Source organism: Archocentrus centrarchus, chromosome 5, assembly GCF_007364275.1.
Source record: "Archocentrus centrarchus isolate MPI-CPG fArcCen1 chromosome 5, fArcCen1, whole genome shotgun sequence".
Taxonomy (NCBI): Eukaryota; Metazoa; Chordata; class Actinopteri; order Cichliformes; family Cichlidae; genus Archocentrus; species Archocentrus centrarchus.
This window is the reverse complement of record NC_044350.1, coordinates 30586760-30603505: the sequence shown is the minus strand read 5'-3', so window position 1 is coordinate 30603505 and position 16746 is coordinate 30586760. Positions and strand designations below refer to the sequence as shown.

At 40.3% G+C, this 16746-nt stretch overlaps 1 protein-coding gene across 2 annotated transcripts in view; it reads left to right on the top strand.

Moving 5' to 3' along the window:
* The window catches only part of arhgef10la (Rho guanine nucleotide exchange factor (GEF) 10-like a), a 122524-nt gene that overhangs the window by 65974 nt on the left and 39804 nt on the right, over positions 1-16746 (top strand). For both annotated transcript variants that reach the window (XM_030730455.1, XM_030730454.1), the window contains 2 exons: positions 2243-2343; positions 14510-14631. In XM_030730455.1, coding sequence (XP_030586315.1) covers positions 2243-2343; positions 14510-14631 — 223 coding nt within the window. The remainder of the gene's footprint in view (positions 1-2242; positions 2344-14509; positions 14632-16746) is intronic.

The window sequence follows — 16746 nt, the reverse complement described above, 5'->3', positions numbered from 1 at the left end:
ACACTTATATTATCTGGTTTCCCACTGCGTCCGAGCTCGTTTCCAAAGGCTCTAACTGATCGGAGCCTGTGCTGGTTGTGCCAGCAAAGCCCACACGTTAGTGGCATTTTGAACACTGGAGGCTACCTATAAGCGATTTACTGGGACCATTACAGCCCATCCTGCACGTTGACGTGCGGGCTGAAATCATAAAGCCTCAGCTTACTGGACTGAACTGCTGTAAAGCTACAAGCAGGCAAGCAGCTGTATTGACATAAAAAATCTTGTTGTATTAAACTTAAAGTCCCATGAAATGAAAAATTTCTTTGGGTGCTCTGTTGGTGCCGTTTCTCTGGGTGTATTGTTCTGCTTTCTGTTTTTTTTATATAGGACATCTTGAGAATATATCAAAAAAATGTGCTTTTGCTCACTTTCTTGTGCCCTTGAGGTGTCAGCCCTATAGAACATAATAATAAAGATAAACAAGGGGTAAATATAAAAGGCGTTCACCAGTTTGTCACTTTAATTCTGTGTTAAAGCAGTTTTTGTGATTTGTATGATTAGAATAAGTCATATTTTAATAATGCACAGCCTCTATTTGTTGTGTTTGTTTAAGGTCATTACTGCTTGGTAGGGCAGAGGGAAAAGTGGTTACATGCAACAGTTAGAGTAGGGTTCCTCTGCTTTCAGAGCGCCATTGGTCAATCCTCCCTGCTGTTTTGTTTTGGGAATCAAGAAAGCCTGTGCATTTATATGTTTATTTAGTTGTTTCACTGCACCAGTAACACTGATGCCATTTTCAGTTCAGTGAAATTATTCCTGTTAAGCAGGCTGTTTTTTCCCTGTTTTCCCAATTCTGGCTTAAGGTTCATGCTTTCACAATAATGTGAAGTTGTAGCCTTCTGTTTTGGTGTCAGATATTGGTAAATAATAGGTGAGTGTTATATGGAGTGTCACTGAGGTGGCTCTCTGTTTTCTGGTTAGAGCACTATGGTAATGTACACTGCAGCCCCAATATGCTATATTGATGTTTGGCTTGAGGAATCTGTTACATATTCAGATCTCTTTAGCTGTTTGTTAATGATTTGTAGAGTAAAGTTACAGTGACGCACACTTGCATACTTTGTCTTTACATGGACATTTACGTGAATTCAGTTTGTAAAGCAGGAAATCCCCAAGTAAGTTTTCCTAATCCTGCAGTAGGTGGCATCCCATCTGCCCATTTTGTGGGAAATATATCTCAAACTCTGCAGAAGACGTGTCAAAAAACTTCAAATGCCCATTTTTATGTGAATATGCGCAGAAGCAGAAGAAAACCAAGAACACTGATAACCACCGTTGGGTGACCCATGTTATTTTGGGCTTAGTCAAACCTGCTAATGCAAAGAAAGCCTTGATGTCAAGCCTACTTTGTCGTACACCCCTTAGGATGACAACTCACAGACCCCAACAACAGAGACTATATGACCCCATCCATCCATCCATCCATCCATCCATCCATGCATTTTCTATTGCTTATCTGGGGTCACAGGTTTAGCAGCCTAAGCAGAGAAACCCAGAACTCCTTCTCTCCAGGTAGCAACTCCAGCTCAACCAGGGGAACACCGAGGCCTCCTCCCAGTAGGACATGCCCAGAACACCTGACCCAGGAGGCACCCAGGAGGCATCCTACTCAGATGCCTGAACCACCTCAACTGGCTCCTTTTGATGTGGAGGAGTAGCAGCTCTACTCTGAGTCCCTCCCGAATAACTGAACTTCTCACCCTATGACCTGATCAAATTGCAAAATTCATCCATCCATTTTCTTCTGCTTATCCAAATCACTGTCACAGTTAGGCTGGAACCCATCCCAGCTTTGATAGGGCTGGAGATGGGGTATACTCTGGACAGGTCACCAACCACAGAGACAGACAACCATTTACACCTACCCCAATTTAGAACAACCAATTAACCTAACAAGCACATCTTGGTGGAAGTCAGAGTAGCAGGAAACATGCAAACTCCACCCAGAAGGGTCCCAGATGGCCAATGGATTCAAACCCAGGACCTTCTTGGAGTGAGGCGGCAGTGCTGTGCCACCAAATTGCAAAAATAATGATAACGAAAGAAGGAAAGCCCCAAAAGTTTTTCTCCTATGGCTTGATAATGCCTTTGCTGTAAATATGTTAAACCATTCAGTGTATTAATATATATGACATGCGCGTGCATCTGAGCCTGAGTCTGTTTCTTTTTTTTTTTCTTGTGCGTATGTTTTCTCCACCAGGTCGGGGCGTCCTGTCAGTTTTATGGTGGTCTTCAACACTCCTAACCCCCTTAGTAAGATCTCTTGGGTCAACCGTCTGCACTTGGCCAAGATTGCACTACGTAAGCACGCTTACACACACACACACACACACACACTGATTCACAAAGGCACAAACAGAAAGGATTACTAAGTCATTTCTTTTTAACAGGATGATGTAATACAATGAAATGCAATGACAGTGTTTTAAGTCAAAAGCTCAAACACATCATCAGTGTTTGCGTCTCACCCTATTGGCTAAGTACTACGTATTACAATTTATGTAATCACAGTCACTTCGGTCACTTGACACAAGAAAGTGTCAGGTGACACAAGTTGATGCCGAACAATGAAGCAAACTGTTGCACAACGTTGCATTAATAAACTTTGTTCCAATACGCATCGATCCGTTGTGGAAACAAACATTAGTCATCATTCAGGAAAGATTCCAGCCTAAGAGGTAACGGTGTTCCGAAGGTTCCTACTCTCGCTGAAAAAGCAATAGTATTAAAACTACTTTATATTGAGTATCCAACCAGTTTTTATGCAGTAAGTCTTCTTTTTTGAAAAATTCTGAACATTTAATTATAAAGACTTCACAACAAACATGTTCAACACTGAAAGAAATAAAAGGGTCAGACCCTGCCCAGCAGGGAGCAGCACAGTTCTTCTTTATCTCTCTAGCCTCTTTCCTCTAACCCTTGTCTTGCTCTGCCCAGACTTTTGCCTAATATGTAATCTGACCATGCTGTAGTACAGGAGATCTTCCTGTCTTTGGTTCATCAGTGTGTTCTGTCATCCAATGGCAAAAGCAGAAGCAAGACTCTCGAGGACAGTAATCTGTTTATTTGCCCGTGAAGGCACACATTTTCAACTTAATCACCACCTCTGTCTCCTTCTCCCAATCCTTTCCTTCTCACTGTATTGCCTTGAGCACTTTTTGTGTCACATGCAGTTTATTCTGGGTTTGTTGTGCATGCAGTGTGTCTCCTTCTACAGCTCCTGTGCAAATTCAATTGCATTGTGCATGCTGTTGGTCTTCCAGCAAAGCTCTTGTGCAGCTTTAATTTTATTGATGTGTTTTCTTTCATCCGAGAGGCCACTGCAGTGAGTGTTAGCGCAGAAGAAAAAAAAAAAATTGGTTTCAGAAGGTATTGGAGGTAGATTAAAGAAAACTCAATGAAATGTCTTGTTTAGATAAGTGGCCATGTGTTAGGCAGTGATTTAATACCCTGCCAGGCTTTGAATGAACAGGCGGTCGGACACATTTTGGTTGCGCAGTGGTCAAGAGGACATCCGAAATCTTTTTTCCCAAAACTTTGCTTCTGCTGTATCTGGTGATTCTCCATTCTTGTACACTACAATAAAACAAAAAAAACAACAACTCTGGATTCTTTCCTTGTACCGCTGGCCTACCTGTCGCTGTAGGGATATAGAGGTGCATGAAGGCATGCAGTGTAGACTGTAGACCCTCCACTAGAGCCTGCTGTATGTGGTTTGTGTCAGAGTGACATCAAAGACATCAGGCTGAGAGCAGAGGATTCTGTGGCTGCAGTGAAGCGCAGCATCCCCAGCTTTTCCTTGTTGCTCACACCTTTATCAGCGACACAGCAGGCGTGCTGATGAGGACAGCACCATAGTTATAACATGCAGCTCTCCTCCCCTATGGCTTCTGTGTGGACATGGGTATTATTCAGAGCCAAATCATGCAAATTATCCATAGTTGTCATACTCACTAGGAACCCCCGTGCTGCAGTCATTGCTCATTTATCTAGAGCGTCCATATCAAATGTGAATTGAGGAGAATATTGAGGAGAATACAATGACCAGAAGAAGATTAAAAGTATGTCATTTTAACCCACTGTGCTTAAATTAATCCAGTAAACAAAATATATTTGACGCTGACGTGGAAAGAAGACAAACATTGGATTTTCTTGGTTTATTGGATTTTACACCTGCAGAAAGAACCTCAGCACCCTGAAGACAATGGATAAAATGCTATCAAATTGTAAATAATGCACATTATTGTCACTGTAATGTTTATTCACCATAACGACAATGTCAGCACTTATCTGTGTCTGTCACGCTACCCTTCTACCTTGCAGCGTCAAGTGCTTGTCACGACATTACAATCTTTCTTTGACTTAGAAAAGTGTCACATCTCTGACATATCTAAGATTGTAAGATTTTAGTCCTTTAGCCAACGCTGCTATCAAGGGCATGTTACCATGAGAACTACAGTAACATACGTCTAGATTTTACCAGCACCAAAATGACAGGCAGTCAAGTGTAAGGAGAACAAGCTTTAAGGTGCAAGGAAAAGTAATAAAATAGCAGAGTAGGGACAAGAAATGAAATAAAAGTGAGGGAGAAGTACCAAAGAGATGCTGTATGGCAAGATGAGTTCAAAGAGGGGAGAAGATACATTATAGACAAGCTCCTGCTGTGGTCGAGATATCAAGTAATTATGTGAGTACTACATATCAAGTTTAAGACATAGATTTGGACTGGAGGAGGATGCAGGAAGAAGAAAGACCATCTTTGAGCTTGATTCCCAGTCTGTGATTGACAGCTTGTGCATTTAAACCTGTTTATTTTGACAATGTTTGCTTTCTTTGGTTTATCAGGAAACAATTATGGTTTAAGTCCCAGATCTTGTCTCAGAATGACATCCTATATTTGCAAAAAACTTAAGTAGCAATATTATTTTTTGGTTTTAATAAATAGATAAGCCTTGGCTCTTTCCATCGCTGCGTCTTTCAATATCTCTGTCGTGTTATTTCTTGCTCTTTTGACTGTTTTGCCATGAAATTATAGAAATAACTCTCACATTATGCATCATGCAGCTGTATCAGTGCAGTTTTAGAATCAATGCAATGTCTTAACTTACCACTGCATTACACAAAAATGATGCACATAAGAGTGCAAACACCTGGAAGAATGCTTGAACACTTGAAAATAGTTGCTTGTTTTCATATTTTTTTTTCCAAGTAGTCGTCTGAGGCCATTTTACATTTCTCTTATCCTTGAAGAGAGCAAGAGAGTGAGATATACGCTATTCATAACTGGCAGTGCATACAGTGTCTCTCTGCTCCATTTACAATCACAACCTGAAGCTAATGGAAATTGTTACCACCTAATAAGAGTATGGAGATAATAAATAGCTGCTGTAGGGTTACAGGGGTGCAGAAGGCCCAGAATCCAGTACAGTGAGTGATACCACACGTACATAAAAAAGTAAACCATAAAGAATGGTAGAATATTAATGCACAGTTTAGTGTTAATTTTATTTTATTAGTCTGGAACATACATTGTGCAACTTTCCAAAATCATATCGCCACGCTGGTTTCATGAAGACGTGCAAACTTTTTATGATTATTGGTCAAAACATCTTAAAACATCTTCATTGAGTTTAGAGTCAGGGTCAGGACACTTTAAAATAATATAATTCAAAGAAACATATTTTTTCTAGGCGATCACAGAAGTATTTAGATCACATACATTACTCCCATTTGCTAAAGACGCTGCTCTGTGACCCACTGGTACTCAGCAAATCATTCATTTAAAAACAAATGGTAGAGGGGAGGGCAGGGAGATGGATTTCATTGACTCCCTTGGGGAAATAGATCAGCACCAACCTGGTCAGGATGACAATTACGTGTTAATTGTATTACAACCACACTTTGCCTTCCCATTTAACCAAATGTAATTACAATACGGGAGTTGTTGATTTAATTTCACGGATGGTGTGCTGTCACTGAGGCTTCCTCATCATTGCAATCGTAGGCAGGCCTGGCCTGTGCTCAGGGGAGACCTAGAGTTGAATCAGCATTTCAAACGCACCGAACCATGGTCTTGTTTAGTCTGAAATGGGTGCCTTGCTTCGAAATGTCCCTGAATAGTGGACAACACAAGTAGATAATGTTCGCATGCATGATTTAGTGAGCGATTAGATATCGCAAAACTCATTTTCCCCGGCCCATCTTCACACCAGTGTTTATCCTGTTACCCCCATTTACAGAAAATACGGCTCCGTCACTCTGACGTACTTGGTGGCCTTCCCTGTGCCACATGTGAATATTGCTGAAATGACATTTCTTTGTGCTGTATTTAAGTCCTATTAATGTATTGCCTATTAGCAGTGCTTTATTGATACATTTTTTTTTCTCTGAGCCCATCGCACCTGGATCATCTATAAACCTTTGTAGCATGTTTGTTGGTGTTTTTAATGTTTCATTTAGCTACAGCATGATGTTCTTCAGCAGGATGTTGAAACTGCTCTGGTAGTCAAGCTTTGGCAGCGATGCTTGATAAGACATATTTCCAGTAAAGCGTATTTGTCACTTTGTGAGTAGTTATGAGGCCTTGAAATAAAAAGTGAGAATTGTCCTATGGTGGTTCCTTGCCAGGAGCCCTGGGGTCCATTAATAACCCGGTGTGCCACTGCATCTTTTATGCCTCGCCGAGTGGCCCTACTGTTTCTGAAGGGTCTTCGTGAAATAGCCAGAAGCATTGCCTAATTAATGAGCTTTCTCACTGCAGAATTAATTGCTTCCTACCATGCAGTCCCAGCTCTTTCAGGCAGGGTTAAGGCTGCAGACTTCGATGGCCCTCACAAGAAGAACAAGAGGCCGTCAACTCATGAGAGACTGTCGCTGAGACATCGGAGACAGAGGCAGAAAAATGAACGAGGGCAAAGCAAGAGAGATGGCGAAGATGTGTGGGAGTACGTGTTTGGTGTGTGTGTGAGTGTGTGGAGGTGAGAAAGTGGTGGTTGTGGGGGGGAAGGGGGGGGGGGGGGGGGGGTGAAAGGATGATTGAGACAAGCAATCAGTCCCACTGCAGGGAACAGAGGGCAGACAGGGGGCTGTTGCCTGCGGTTACACTGCTAAGTGTGGCGGTCTCTCACTTTTTTTTCCTCGTATGTGGATCAATAGATGAGTTGAGTGCGGCTTGGGGGTTCTGGCGCACACTCTGACACGCCTTCTTAATCCACTGTGTGATAACCTATGCCACGCCGATGTATACCACACAGGAGACAAGTAAGGGTGGAGAATACAAAATCCACCCAGTCTTACGGGAGACGGTGAGGGGTTTACTTCCATTAGCCAAGGGATTCAGATTACTTGGTTGCTATGGTGACTGTTATCTTTGCATCTTTTCAGATAACATTAGTCAACCTTACGTGGAAGTGTTATCTTTTATTTTGTGCTGGTAAGCTAAAGGAGGTGGAAAGATTTCTTTTGAATAAGTTGTTTTTTTAAAACTAAACATTCAAGGAAAACCTCCCATTTAGAAACGGCATTCATTGCAAGGATTTTCTGTTAGCCCTAAAATTAATCTGTCAGACAGCAGAGATTATCTCCCTATCTCGCTGTGTTCAAACATGGGAAATGTTTATGATGAGCAAACATTATCACGGATTTAATTAACAGATCCCACACTTGCATTGATCCATGGGAAATATCAATTGCACTGGTGTATTTAATTAGTCTATATCTTTTGGCCTTTGTGTCACAAGAGTTGATAGAGCGCCATGATCTGCAAATTAATCTTAATCAGCAAAAGACTTGAAACAAAAGCATGATAAGAATAAAGAAACTGAGGAACTAAATCTCCTTACTTAGTATTCCAACCCAGAAGCTTTACAGATGCTGCTGTTATAAATAGTTATGGTACAGTAGCTGGGCTTGAGTGACCTTTAGCTTGTGTAATCTCATCATTCATATAGCTTTTAATTACCAGTGTATAAAAAAAGAACAAATCATCACTGGAACTCACTGAAATTTCAAAACAGAAAAAGTGAAAAAACTTTCTTCTTTACAGTTTACAGCATTACTTTTTAAGACGGTAAAATTGTAATGAAAAAATACAGCAGTGCACTTTTGTGATTTGATTGGTGGCTTTATGAGTTTTGATTGTAACAAGATACTAACAATGTTATAACACGGTCAGCAGTGTTCCATTAAGACCCTGAGTCGGAGTCCTGCAGGAAATGTAGATTTAATACTTCAGTGTCATTAGGGACTAGAAACATGAGTCAGGTATAGAGGTAACTCCATTTTTGTGAGTGGGAGCATAGCTCCGTAATTGACTGCAACATGGTTTACCCTGAGATAATAAGTGCAGCCCGTGCCCAAACAGGTGGTAGCATGCCCTGCAGAAGTGCCATTAGCAGTCATTTAACTAAGAGCACAATAATAGAGCCATAGCATCCGGGCATTTCTAATTTAATACAGTATGTGCCTCAACCCCCTGGTGAGATTATGGTCTTCTAAGACTGGTGGTGTGAGAGCATTTGCCTGTAAATGGCAAATTGACAGCTACAGTGGGACTTCTGAATATTTTCTCAGTCTCACCACAGATTTTCCCCAGATTTCACTGCAGAATGTTAAATTGTGTACACAGGAGACTGCACCGGAGATTTTGTTTTCTGGTTTACAGGAAGCCCAGGCGGTGCATTCAAAGGTTCTGCAAACAGTGCAAATATTAAATGTTAAACGGGGCTTAGATTCATGAGAACTGTACTGTACTTCTATAGTATATATATATGTGGTCTGTGAGGTTTTCAGGGAATGTGTTTAACTATTACTTGGGCATACCTAGCCCGCCTTTCCAGTTTTCCAGAATGAGTTTTAAGGTGTTTAAGATGTTATGGTACATGTGCCTGTGGTTGGATTCTTCAGCGTTTTCTCACAGGGAACTTTATTATGCTTTTTGTACTTATAAATAATTTTATGTGTCAGTACCTTTGCATCTTTGTTTGTATTGAAAACAGGTGCTCATGCTATGACACCACAGCCAATAAATACTGTGTATATGTGATATTACCGCACACATTTTTCAACAGTCTGCTGTAAAGGTGGATGCATATTCAAAGCCTCTACATTTAAGTTCCTGACCACCCACATGAAAAATAACCGTCTCATTTCATAATACCATAATAACTCACAGCTTTGGTTGTTATTTAGCCTGTTTTTGTTGGTAGCTTTGCTGCAGTTTTCTGCCTGTGTCGACAGTTTTCCACAGTTTGAATCTAATTGGAATGCACTGGAAGACACAATACGTTGAGTGTCCTACACTCACTTGTAATTGCGATTAGAAGGCTAACATGACTGTCTTTTTTCCCTGGTTTCTAAGCCCTATTTGTGGTAAATTCAACATGATGTGAATACAGTATGAGGCACAAATCGCAGTGTGCTGTGAAGACACAAAGGCAATAAGCATGTGAAATACAGTTTCCTTACAGACTCATTGATTTGGCTGTTGTCCTTGAAACACTGTTAAAGCTAATTAATGATATTATATAGCAGTAGTAATGCATACAAAAAGCATGCAAAAATAACAAATATAAAAATTATTTTCATGTTTGGTACCTGCAGTAATTATGTTACTAATAAGCACTGGACATTAAATCCAGAGGTTCCTGAAGGTTCCTGGTTTAAATTTCTGTCCAGTCGCTGCCACGTTTTTCCATCATGATTAGAGTGTTTGTGCATGATCTCTGTCAAAAATAAATCTAATTCACGAAAACTTGATTAGATTTTAACTAACATTTAGGATCCTATTTGCACCGATCTGTGTTTGAGTTGGAGCATATTACGCGTTTGAGTGTGAGTAATTTGACAAGCAATGCGACCATGCGTGTGCCATTACTTGGTTTGCCCTCCCTTGGGTGTGTGCAGTTGGAACCAATCTGAGTTCTTGTATTAGTTGTCCAAAAAAACAAACCCACCACCACACCGGGGCTTGCCTCGTTATTATGTGTTTACATGATGGGATTGGTTCCCGTTGTTATGATGAAGCACTAGCCCCACAACTCAGTTGGCCAACGCTTGACGTCACCTCATTCAGAGTGAATGAGAAGTGAGACCACTGAAGCCTAAAATGCTTACGTGTGAGTCCTTCTTTATAGGGGAAATGGGATGTAACAGGAGTACTTGATTGTTAAATTTTCCTGTGTTTAAAGGTCTGACTGATGCAAATAGATTCTTAGATGTACTGTGTAGTTGTGTATGTGTATGAGTGTGTGAGTGTGTGTGAGGATAGTGGCCCGTGTGTCCCTATTTGATGCCGTTTTCAATTTAGGTCTGTGCTTATCATTTGTTCACCGTTATTCATCTTCATTACTGCATGGCAAAGACTGAAGGTTAAGGCTAATTTGTGTTCTTTCCTACCACTTTTCTCCCTGTCATTTTCTTTGAATCCCCGTCTTTTTCATTCTCTCTGTTTTTGTCTGTCTCTCTGTGTATTTGTCTTTTCATTTTCACTGACTGACAATTCAGTAAAAGAAGTCAGTGTACCCAAACGGCACATTATTTATGCTAATCTAATAATTAGTTGAAGAAAGTCGATAATTTCTCTGTGGAATAAAAAACCACTGAACTTGTTGCCCCGTCTGCAATTAGTCTTTTAATAAGTGACCTTACACCTCCCTGAATCCTAGCAGGGCCTGCTGAGGGATAGTCAGCACATAAGCCAACCACACACACACACACACACACACACACACACACACACACACACACACACACACACACACACACACACACACACACACACACACAAATAATCGCTGTATTCAATAATGCTCCACAATTCAAGATGATTAAAAAATACGAAGGGATTTAAATTAACCTTGCTCATAGTGTGACTGTTTTAGTGTTGAGATGAAGGACTTGAATGGATGAATTCTTCCTGAAATTTGCAATAAGTGTGTAACACGAAGCACAATTTGATTACACAGCTTAATAAAAATGTTAAGTTTATGGGTTATTGGCATAACCCAGTAACTTAATGCTGCTCGATACATACAACACACTTATTTCAAGTGTTGTGTGTATGGGTTAGAGTCTGTATAGCTGCTTATAAGTTATAATATAAAGGGCAAATTTTTTCCCATATATCTCGACAGGAGCCGCAATCTTTGTTGTACTTGAGGATATTTCGATCAATAGTTGCTTTAGAGTATTCAGATCACTTTGCTTATGCATTTTAAATTTTATTTGAAAAATTGCCATATTTTTAAGCTATTTACGCTCAGCAACTCAAAATGACAAAATCAAAACATGCTTTTAAAAAGTTTGCAACGTTATATAAAAAAATTTTAAACTAAAACCTCTCATTTACAAACGTACTCATACCCTTTGCCAAATGCATCCTGTTTGTTTTTAAAAATTCTTGAGATGTGTCTAGAATTTGATTGCAGTCCATCAGTGTAATTTCTCCATAAACAGACATCTGTAATGAAGATGTAGAAGGTGTATGCGAGGAACCAGTGCTTGACCCTGGGATATTTCTGGTTTTTGTTTGTAGGTCACTCATAGTCTGTGGTCAATTGGCCAGTCATGCTGGCCAGCAAACGTGGAGAGGAAATTAATTTCCTGAAATGTATTCTCGAACCGATCGGTTATTACCTGACAATTATTTGATGACCGGTGCACAGAATAGGAAGCCTTCTCCCTGATCTTCTCTGGCTACACTGAAAGGCCCAAAGAAGGGAAATGATCCTCCGCTTCTCCTCCCCTGATGGTGATGTTGATAAGACAATTATTTGGACAGAACTCGGAGTATACAATATATAGCAAACACATTTTTATTATCTGCTCATTATCTGGCTAATATGGGGTGGCAGGGACAGGGAGACTGTTCAGGGCTTACAGATGGTTGAATACAGCCAAATACAGAGGTCCTTGGAGAAAAACTGCCCCAGGCTCACCTTGTTTGAGTTTGGGGAAATAGTTCATCTATTTGCAATGGACAATTGAGTGTGTGTTGATTGGAAAAATGCCAGAGTTATGAATTCTACTGTTAAGAATCTAGTAGAAGTGAAAGAAACTCTGAAGAGCCTAAAAGTTTCAACATAGAAATGTGAAAGTTTTTTCTGAACATGTTTATTTTATTCACACAACTAAACCTCTGAATATGAATATGTTCTATTTGCAGACAGTCAGTTCTTAGTATGGTTACATTAATAATAATAATAATCATCATCATCATAAATTTTATTTATTGGCACCTTTCAAGAACACTCAATGTCACCATATGACAATCAGTATTAAAAAGACTTGGAATACTATTTGAATGTAAACACTGAAAAACATGACAGTTGATGGAAACAGGTGGGTTTGAGCTGTGATTTAAACTGTGTCATAGAGTCTAGTTGATGGAGGTGAAGTGGTAGTGAGTTCAAAGGATGAGGCACAGCTAAAGGCTCTGGTGTTAAGTCTGAAATGAGGAGCAGTCAGGAGTAAGAGCTGTGAGAATGAATGAGTTCTGAGCGATATGGGGGTGCCAAGTCATTGAGAGGTTTCAAAGTGAGGAGCAAAATCTTGTATTGGATGTACTGGGGAATGGGGAACCAGTGAGAAGCTGGATAAGAATAGGCGTAATATGAACAATGAACAATGAATGATAAGGTGAACTTGGCGTGGGTGGTGATTCTTGCTACAGAGTTCTCTACAGTTTGGTGCAGATTAAGGAGTCTTTTTGGGAAGACCAGAGAGAATAGCATTACAGTAATCTAAACCAGAACCAGAACTGTGTGCTGTGTTAAGAAAGAAAAGGGCATAGTCTAGAAATGTTAGATAGATGGAAATAAGCTGAGTGTGAGATATTATTGAAGTGAGCAGTAAAGGAGAAGGTAACTATAGTCAACCATCAATGGAGACTTCAAAAGGTGTGGAAAATCTGTCCTTTGAGCCAATATGGATGACTTCACTTTGTTATCCAAATGGTGATGGTCTGTAGGCAGATGGCAAGGAGAGAAGGAGAAAGAGAGGCATTTGTGGAAATATAAAGTTGTGCATAAAAATGAAACTGTATTCCAAAATGGCAGAAAATTTTTCTGAGAGGAAAGAGATAAATTATAAATAAGCAGGGGTCCCAGCACTGATCCCTGAGGGACAACATGCGTGCCCGAGGCTGATGGAGAGCGGACGGTCTTGCCTTGGACAAACTTTTTCATGTCAGAAACGTAGAACGGAAACCATTGTAGTGCTGTGTACCTGATTCCAGTGCTGGTCGGTCATTCTAAGAGAAGAAGATGGGTGTAAAAAAGTGGCACTGAGGTCAAGGAGGGTGAAGATGTGAGAAGGCCAACAGCGAGGAGGTCATTGGTGATTTTTAACAGGAACTGTTATCTAGAATGGAAACCAGATTGAAATGGCTCATAGGGGTTATTGTTAACTAAGTGGGCCTGAAGCTGTGATGCTGCTGTGTGTTCCAAAGTTTTAGGGATAAATGGTTGGAAATGGGCCTAGAGTTAATGAGGTTGTTGGGAGTCTTGACAAGGTTTATAAGAAAGGGGGTGATAGAGACTGTTTTGAGGGAAACAGGAACAGAAGCAGTGGAGAGGGAGGAATTAGAACAGTTATGATTGGAGACAGTGTAGGATGGCAGTCTTAGGTGGTTGGACAGGGATCCAGTGAGCATGTGGAAGTTTTGGACATCATTATGAGTTTGGAGGTGTTTTCAACTGGGGACAGTTGAATGTGGAGAGTGGAGTATTTGAGGTGTTTTCCCAAAGGGAATAGCCTTGAACCAGGCCAGAAGAATTCAGCTGTAGATTGAAATTAGCCCCTACCTAAAGACTGAAGATAAAATACTCATATCAAGCAACCTCAGCAATTAGCTTTTGCACAGAAAATGGGTGTAACACATCTGTGATCTCTACTAGCCTATTCACAAAATATGCAAACAAACCAGAAAAAAAAAGCTTTTGAATTTCATGCCCAATTTAGTTTCTATACATTGAAATAGATGATTACGCAATTACATAATGGGAGTACTTTGGCAGATATTCCCAGTGACTTGTCAGGGGTGCACCTGTTGTAAGCTCAGTGCTATGAGGCTCATATACCAGGCAAATCCATTATGCTATAACACAAATCCAGCAGTTGCATTCTTCCTGCTGGGGCAGACTCTCACTGTTGATTAAGTGAAGGTTTAATCACTGTTGAAGCCCTGCGTTGGCAGTACCTGGCCTCGCCTCCTACAACAGGGAATAAGCCTCTGGCTGATTATTCACATGCTAATCACACCATTCATGTTATATACCTGAGATTTAGAAATGTCTTTATGATGATTTTACGTGGTTTGACAAAGCTTGAAATAGTTTACTGCTTGGCTCAGCTGTGAGAATGAGATGCATGTTGAAAAGAAATCAAACAAGTACATAAACCAAACATCAAGTTGGGATGACCTCAGTGAGAAGGAATAGAAAGAGTCTCTTTTTTCTTTCTATTTCAGGAGAGGAAAATTCACCAGGCTGGTTATGTGGAGAAGATGAAGGGAAGACGACGGCCCCCTTTTGGTATCCACTGCTTGCCTGTCACATGTCTGTCTTTGCTACAAAATCACCAGAGAGAAAGGTAAATTTGCTGCTGGGATTACGGGGCAAAAACCCATTCTTAAAAAAAGAATAAGTTTTAACATATGCTCTGAGGTTTCAAGGATCAAAATCAGATTGCCTCTAAAGCCCCTGTCAGCACTCCTTTCCAACAATCTATTGCTGTTTAAACATGTCCGAATGTCCATTCTGGTCACTGCTCTGTCGAAGCCTCGAAGCGGTCGAGATGGCACCCCTACTAGGATGCACAGTAACCTTTATATGTTGTTTTTAACATGGTTGTCACATTAAGAGACAAGCACACACAAGATTGGGACTACATCTCTGTGCAGCACCTTGAGCTGAACACCAGAGTCATTACTATTTTGGAGAATGCTGTAAACAGCACAAACATTAAAAAAAAGCCCCAAGAGAAATAGATACTCTCCTTCAGTCTCTGCCTTACATTCTCACTCTGCCCAAACTAATCTCATGGAAACCTCAAAGCCACAAAAAAACCCAGTACATCTTAAGGTTTTAGTGCACACAGGACAAACTCCGAATGTTAGGCTTTTTCTACATTTAAGCACCAACACTGGTACATGAACATCAGAGAGAGGAAGGGACACAGTTTCCAATGCCAAAAGTGCACACAAGCCTCTCCATAGTAACAAAACTCCTTTTACGACTGTTGAGTTTTCCTTTTTATTCACTTTGCTCTTATTATCTGTTACAATTTAAATGTTGACAAAAGAAAACTTGAAGGTTTGAGGACAGAGTCTGTGATGACTCACTACTGATGATTATAACAGTTTTACTATTCATAGAAGTCTTTCTTTTTGGATTGCATACCTACAGCATCAGAAAGCAGCTTAATGCATCCATGACAGAGGTTTGAGCATTCACCCACACTGCACGACAGCAGTAATTCATTAATGAGTTCAAATAAACTATCTCTGACATGGAGACTGGGCCTGTGGGTTCTAACAGAAAATTACATTGTGTTCTTAACTTTAGACACGTTTATAAGCTGCAGTTCAATAATTGTCTAATTCAAGTGTGTATCTATGTGCTCCAGAATGCTGCAGCGAGAGCACTAACTGGGACTAGAAAGAGCGACCACATTTCTCCCATATTGGCTTCTCTTCATTGGCTCCCTGTTTTAAAATCCTTCTTCTTACATACAAAATCTTGAATAATCAGACCCCGTCATATCTTAAAGACTTCATAGTACCTTATTATCCTAACAGAGCACTTAGCTCTCAGATTGCACGCTTAATCCCAACTCCCAGTTTGGATTTGGGAGCCAAACACTCCCTCTACTTTTAAGATTAGACTTAAAACTTTCCCTTTTGATAAAGCTTATAGTTAGGGCTGGATCAGGTGACCCTGAACCCTCCTTTAGTTATGCTGTTATAGGTTTAGGCTGCTTTTTGATCTATGTGTTTATACACCACTACTGTATTTAATCATGTATTCCACTGTCACCAAGTGCTTGCTCACAGGTCAAGTGATTGTTGGGGGTTTTGACTAATATTTTAGGGTCCTTATCTTATAATATAAAGCAGCACTGCTGTGAATGGGCGCTATATAAATAAAACTGAATTGAAATGAATCCAGTAGCTCACAAAACATGGGTTTTCTGCTTATCAAAGGATAAATATAGCCATCCAGAAGAGAGATCTCTAGGTCTGTGTCTTTGTTGGAGACATCAGTCATTATATCATACACACACATGCACACATAAGCAAATACAGTTAATGGCAGGGATGTTATTACACTTCTCTCTACTTAAATGCTGACAATGTTGTCTCTTCCTGATGGTGTTGTGGATATGTCTGAATGAAGCATCAGTTTACCAGACTGAGGAAGCCAGTGGTGTTACATATCCCATGTCTGGAATGGGCTAAATTGCATCACACGTTTGAGCTTACTTATTGATGGTCAAAACAACACACGTGGTGTACTGTTAACCACTGTTAATCTGCACCTTGTTGTGTATTATGAGTGTATGTAATTTTATCTCGTAGCATTAGCAAACCACAGGATGAACGCATTCTGCTTTTTAATACTCTCACTTGCTCAGTATAATTTAATTCGAAGTGCAGCAGTAATACTAATAATGACTGATGAAGTATAAACAGTGGAACAAATTAAA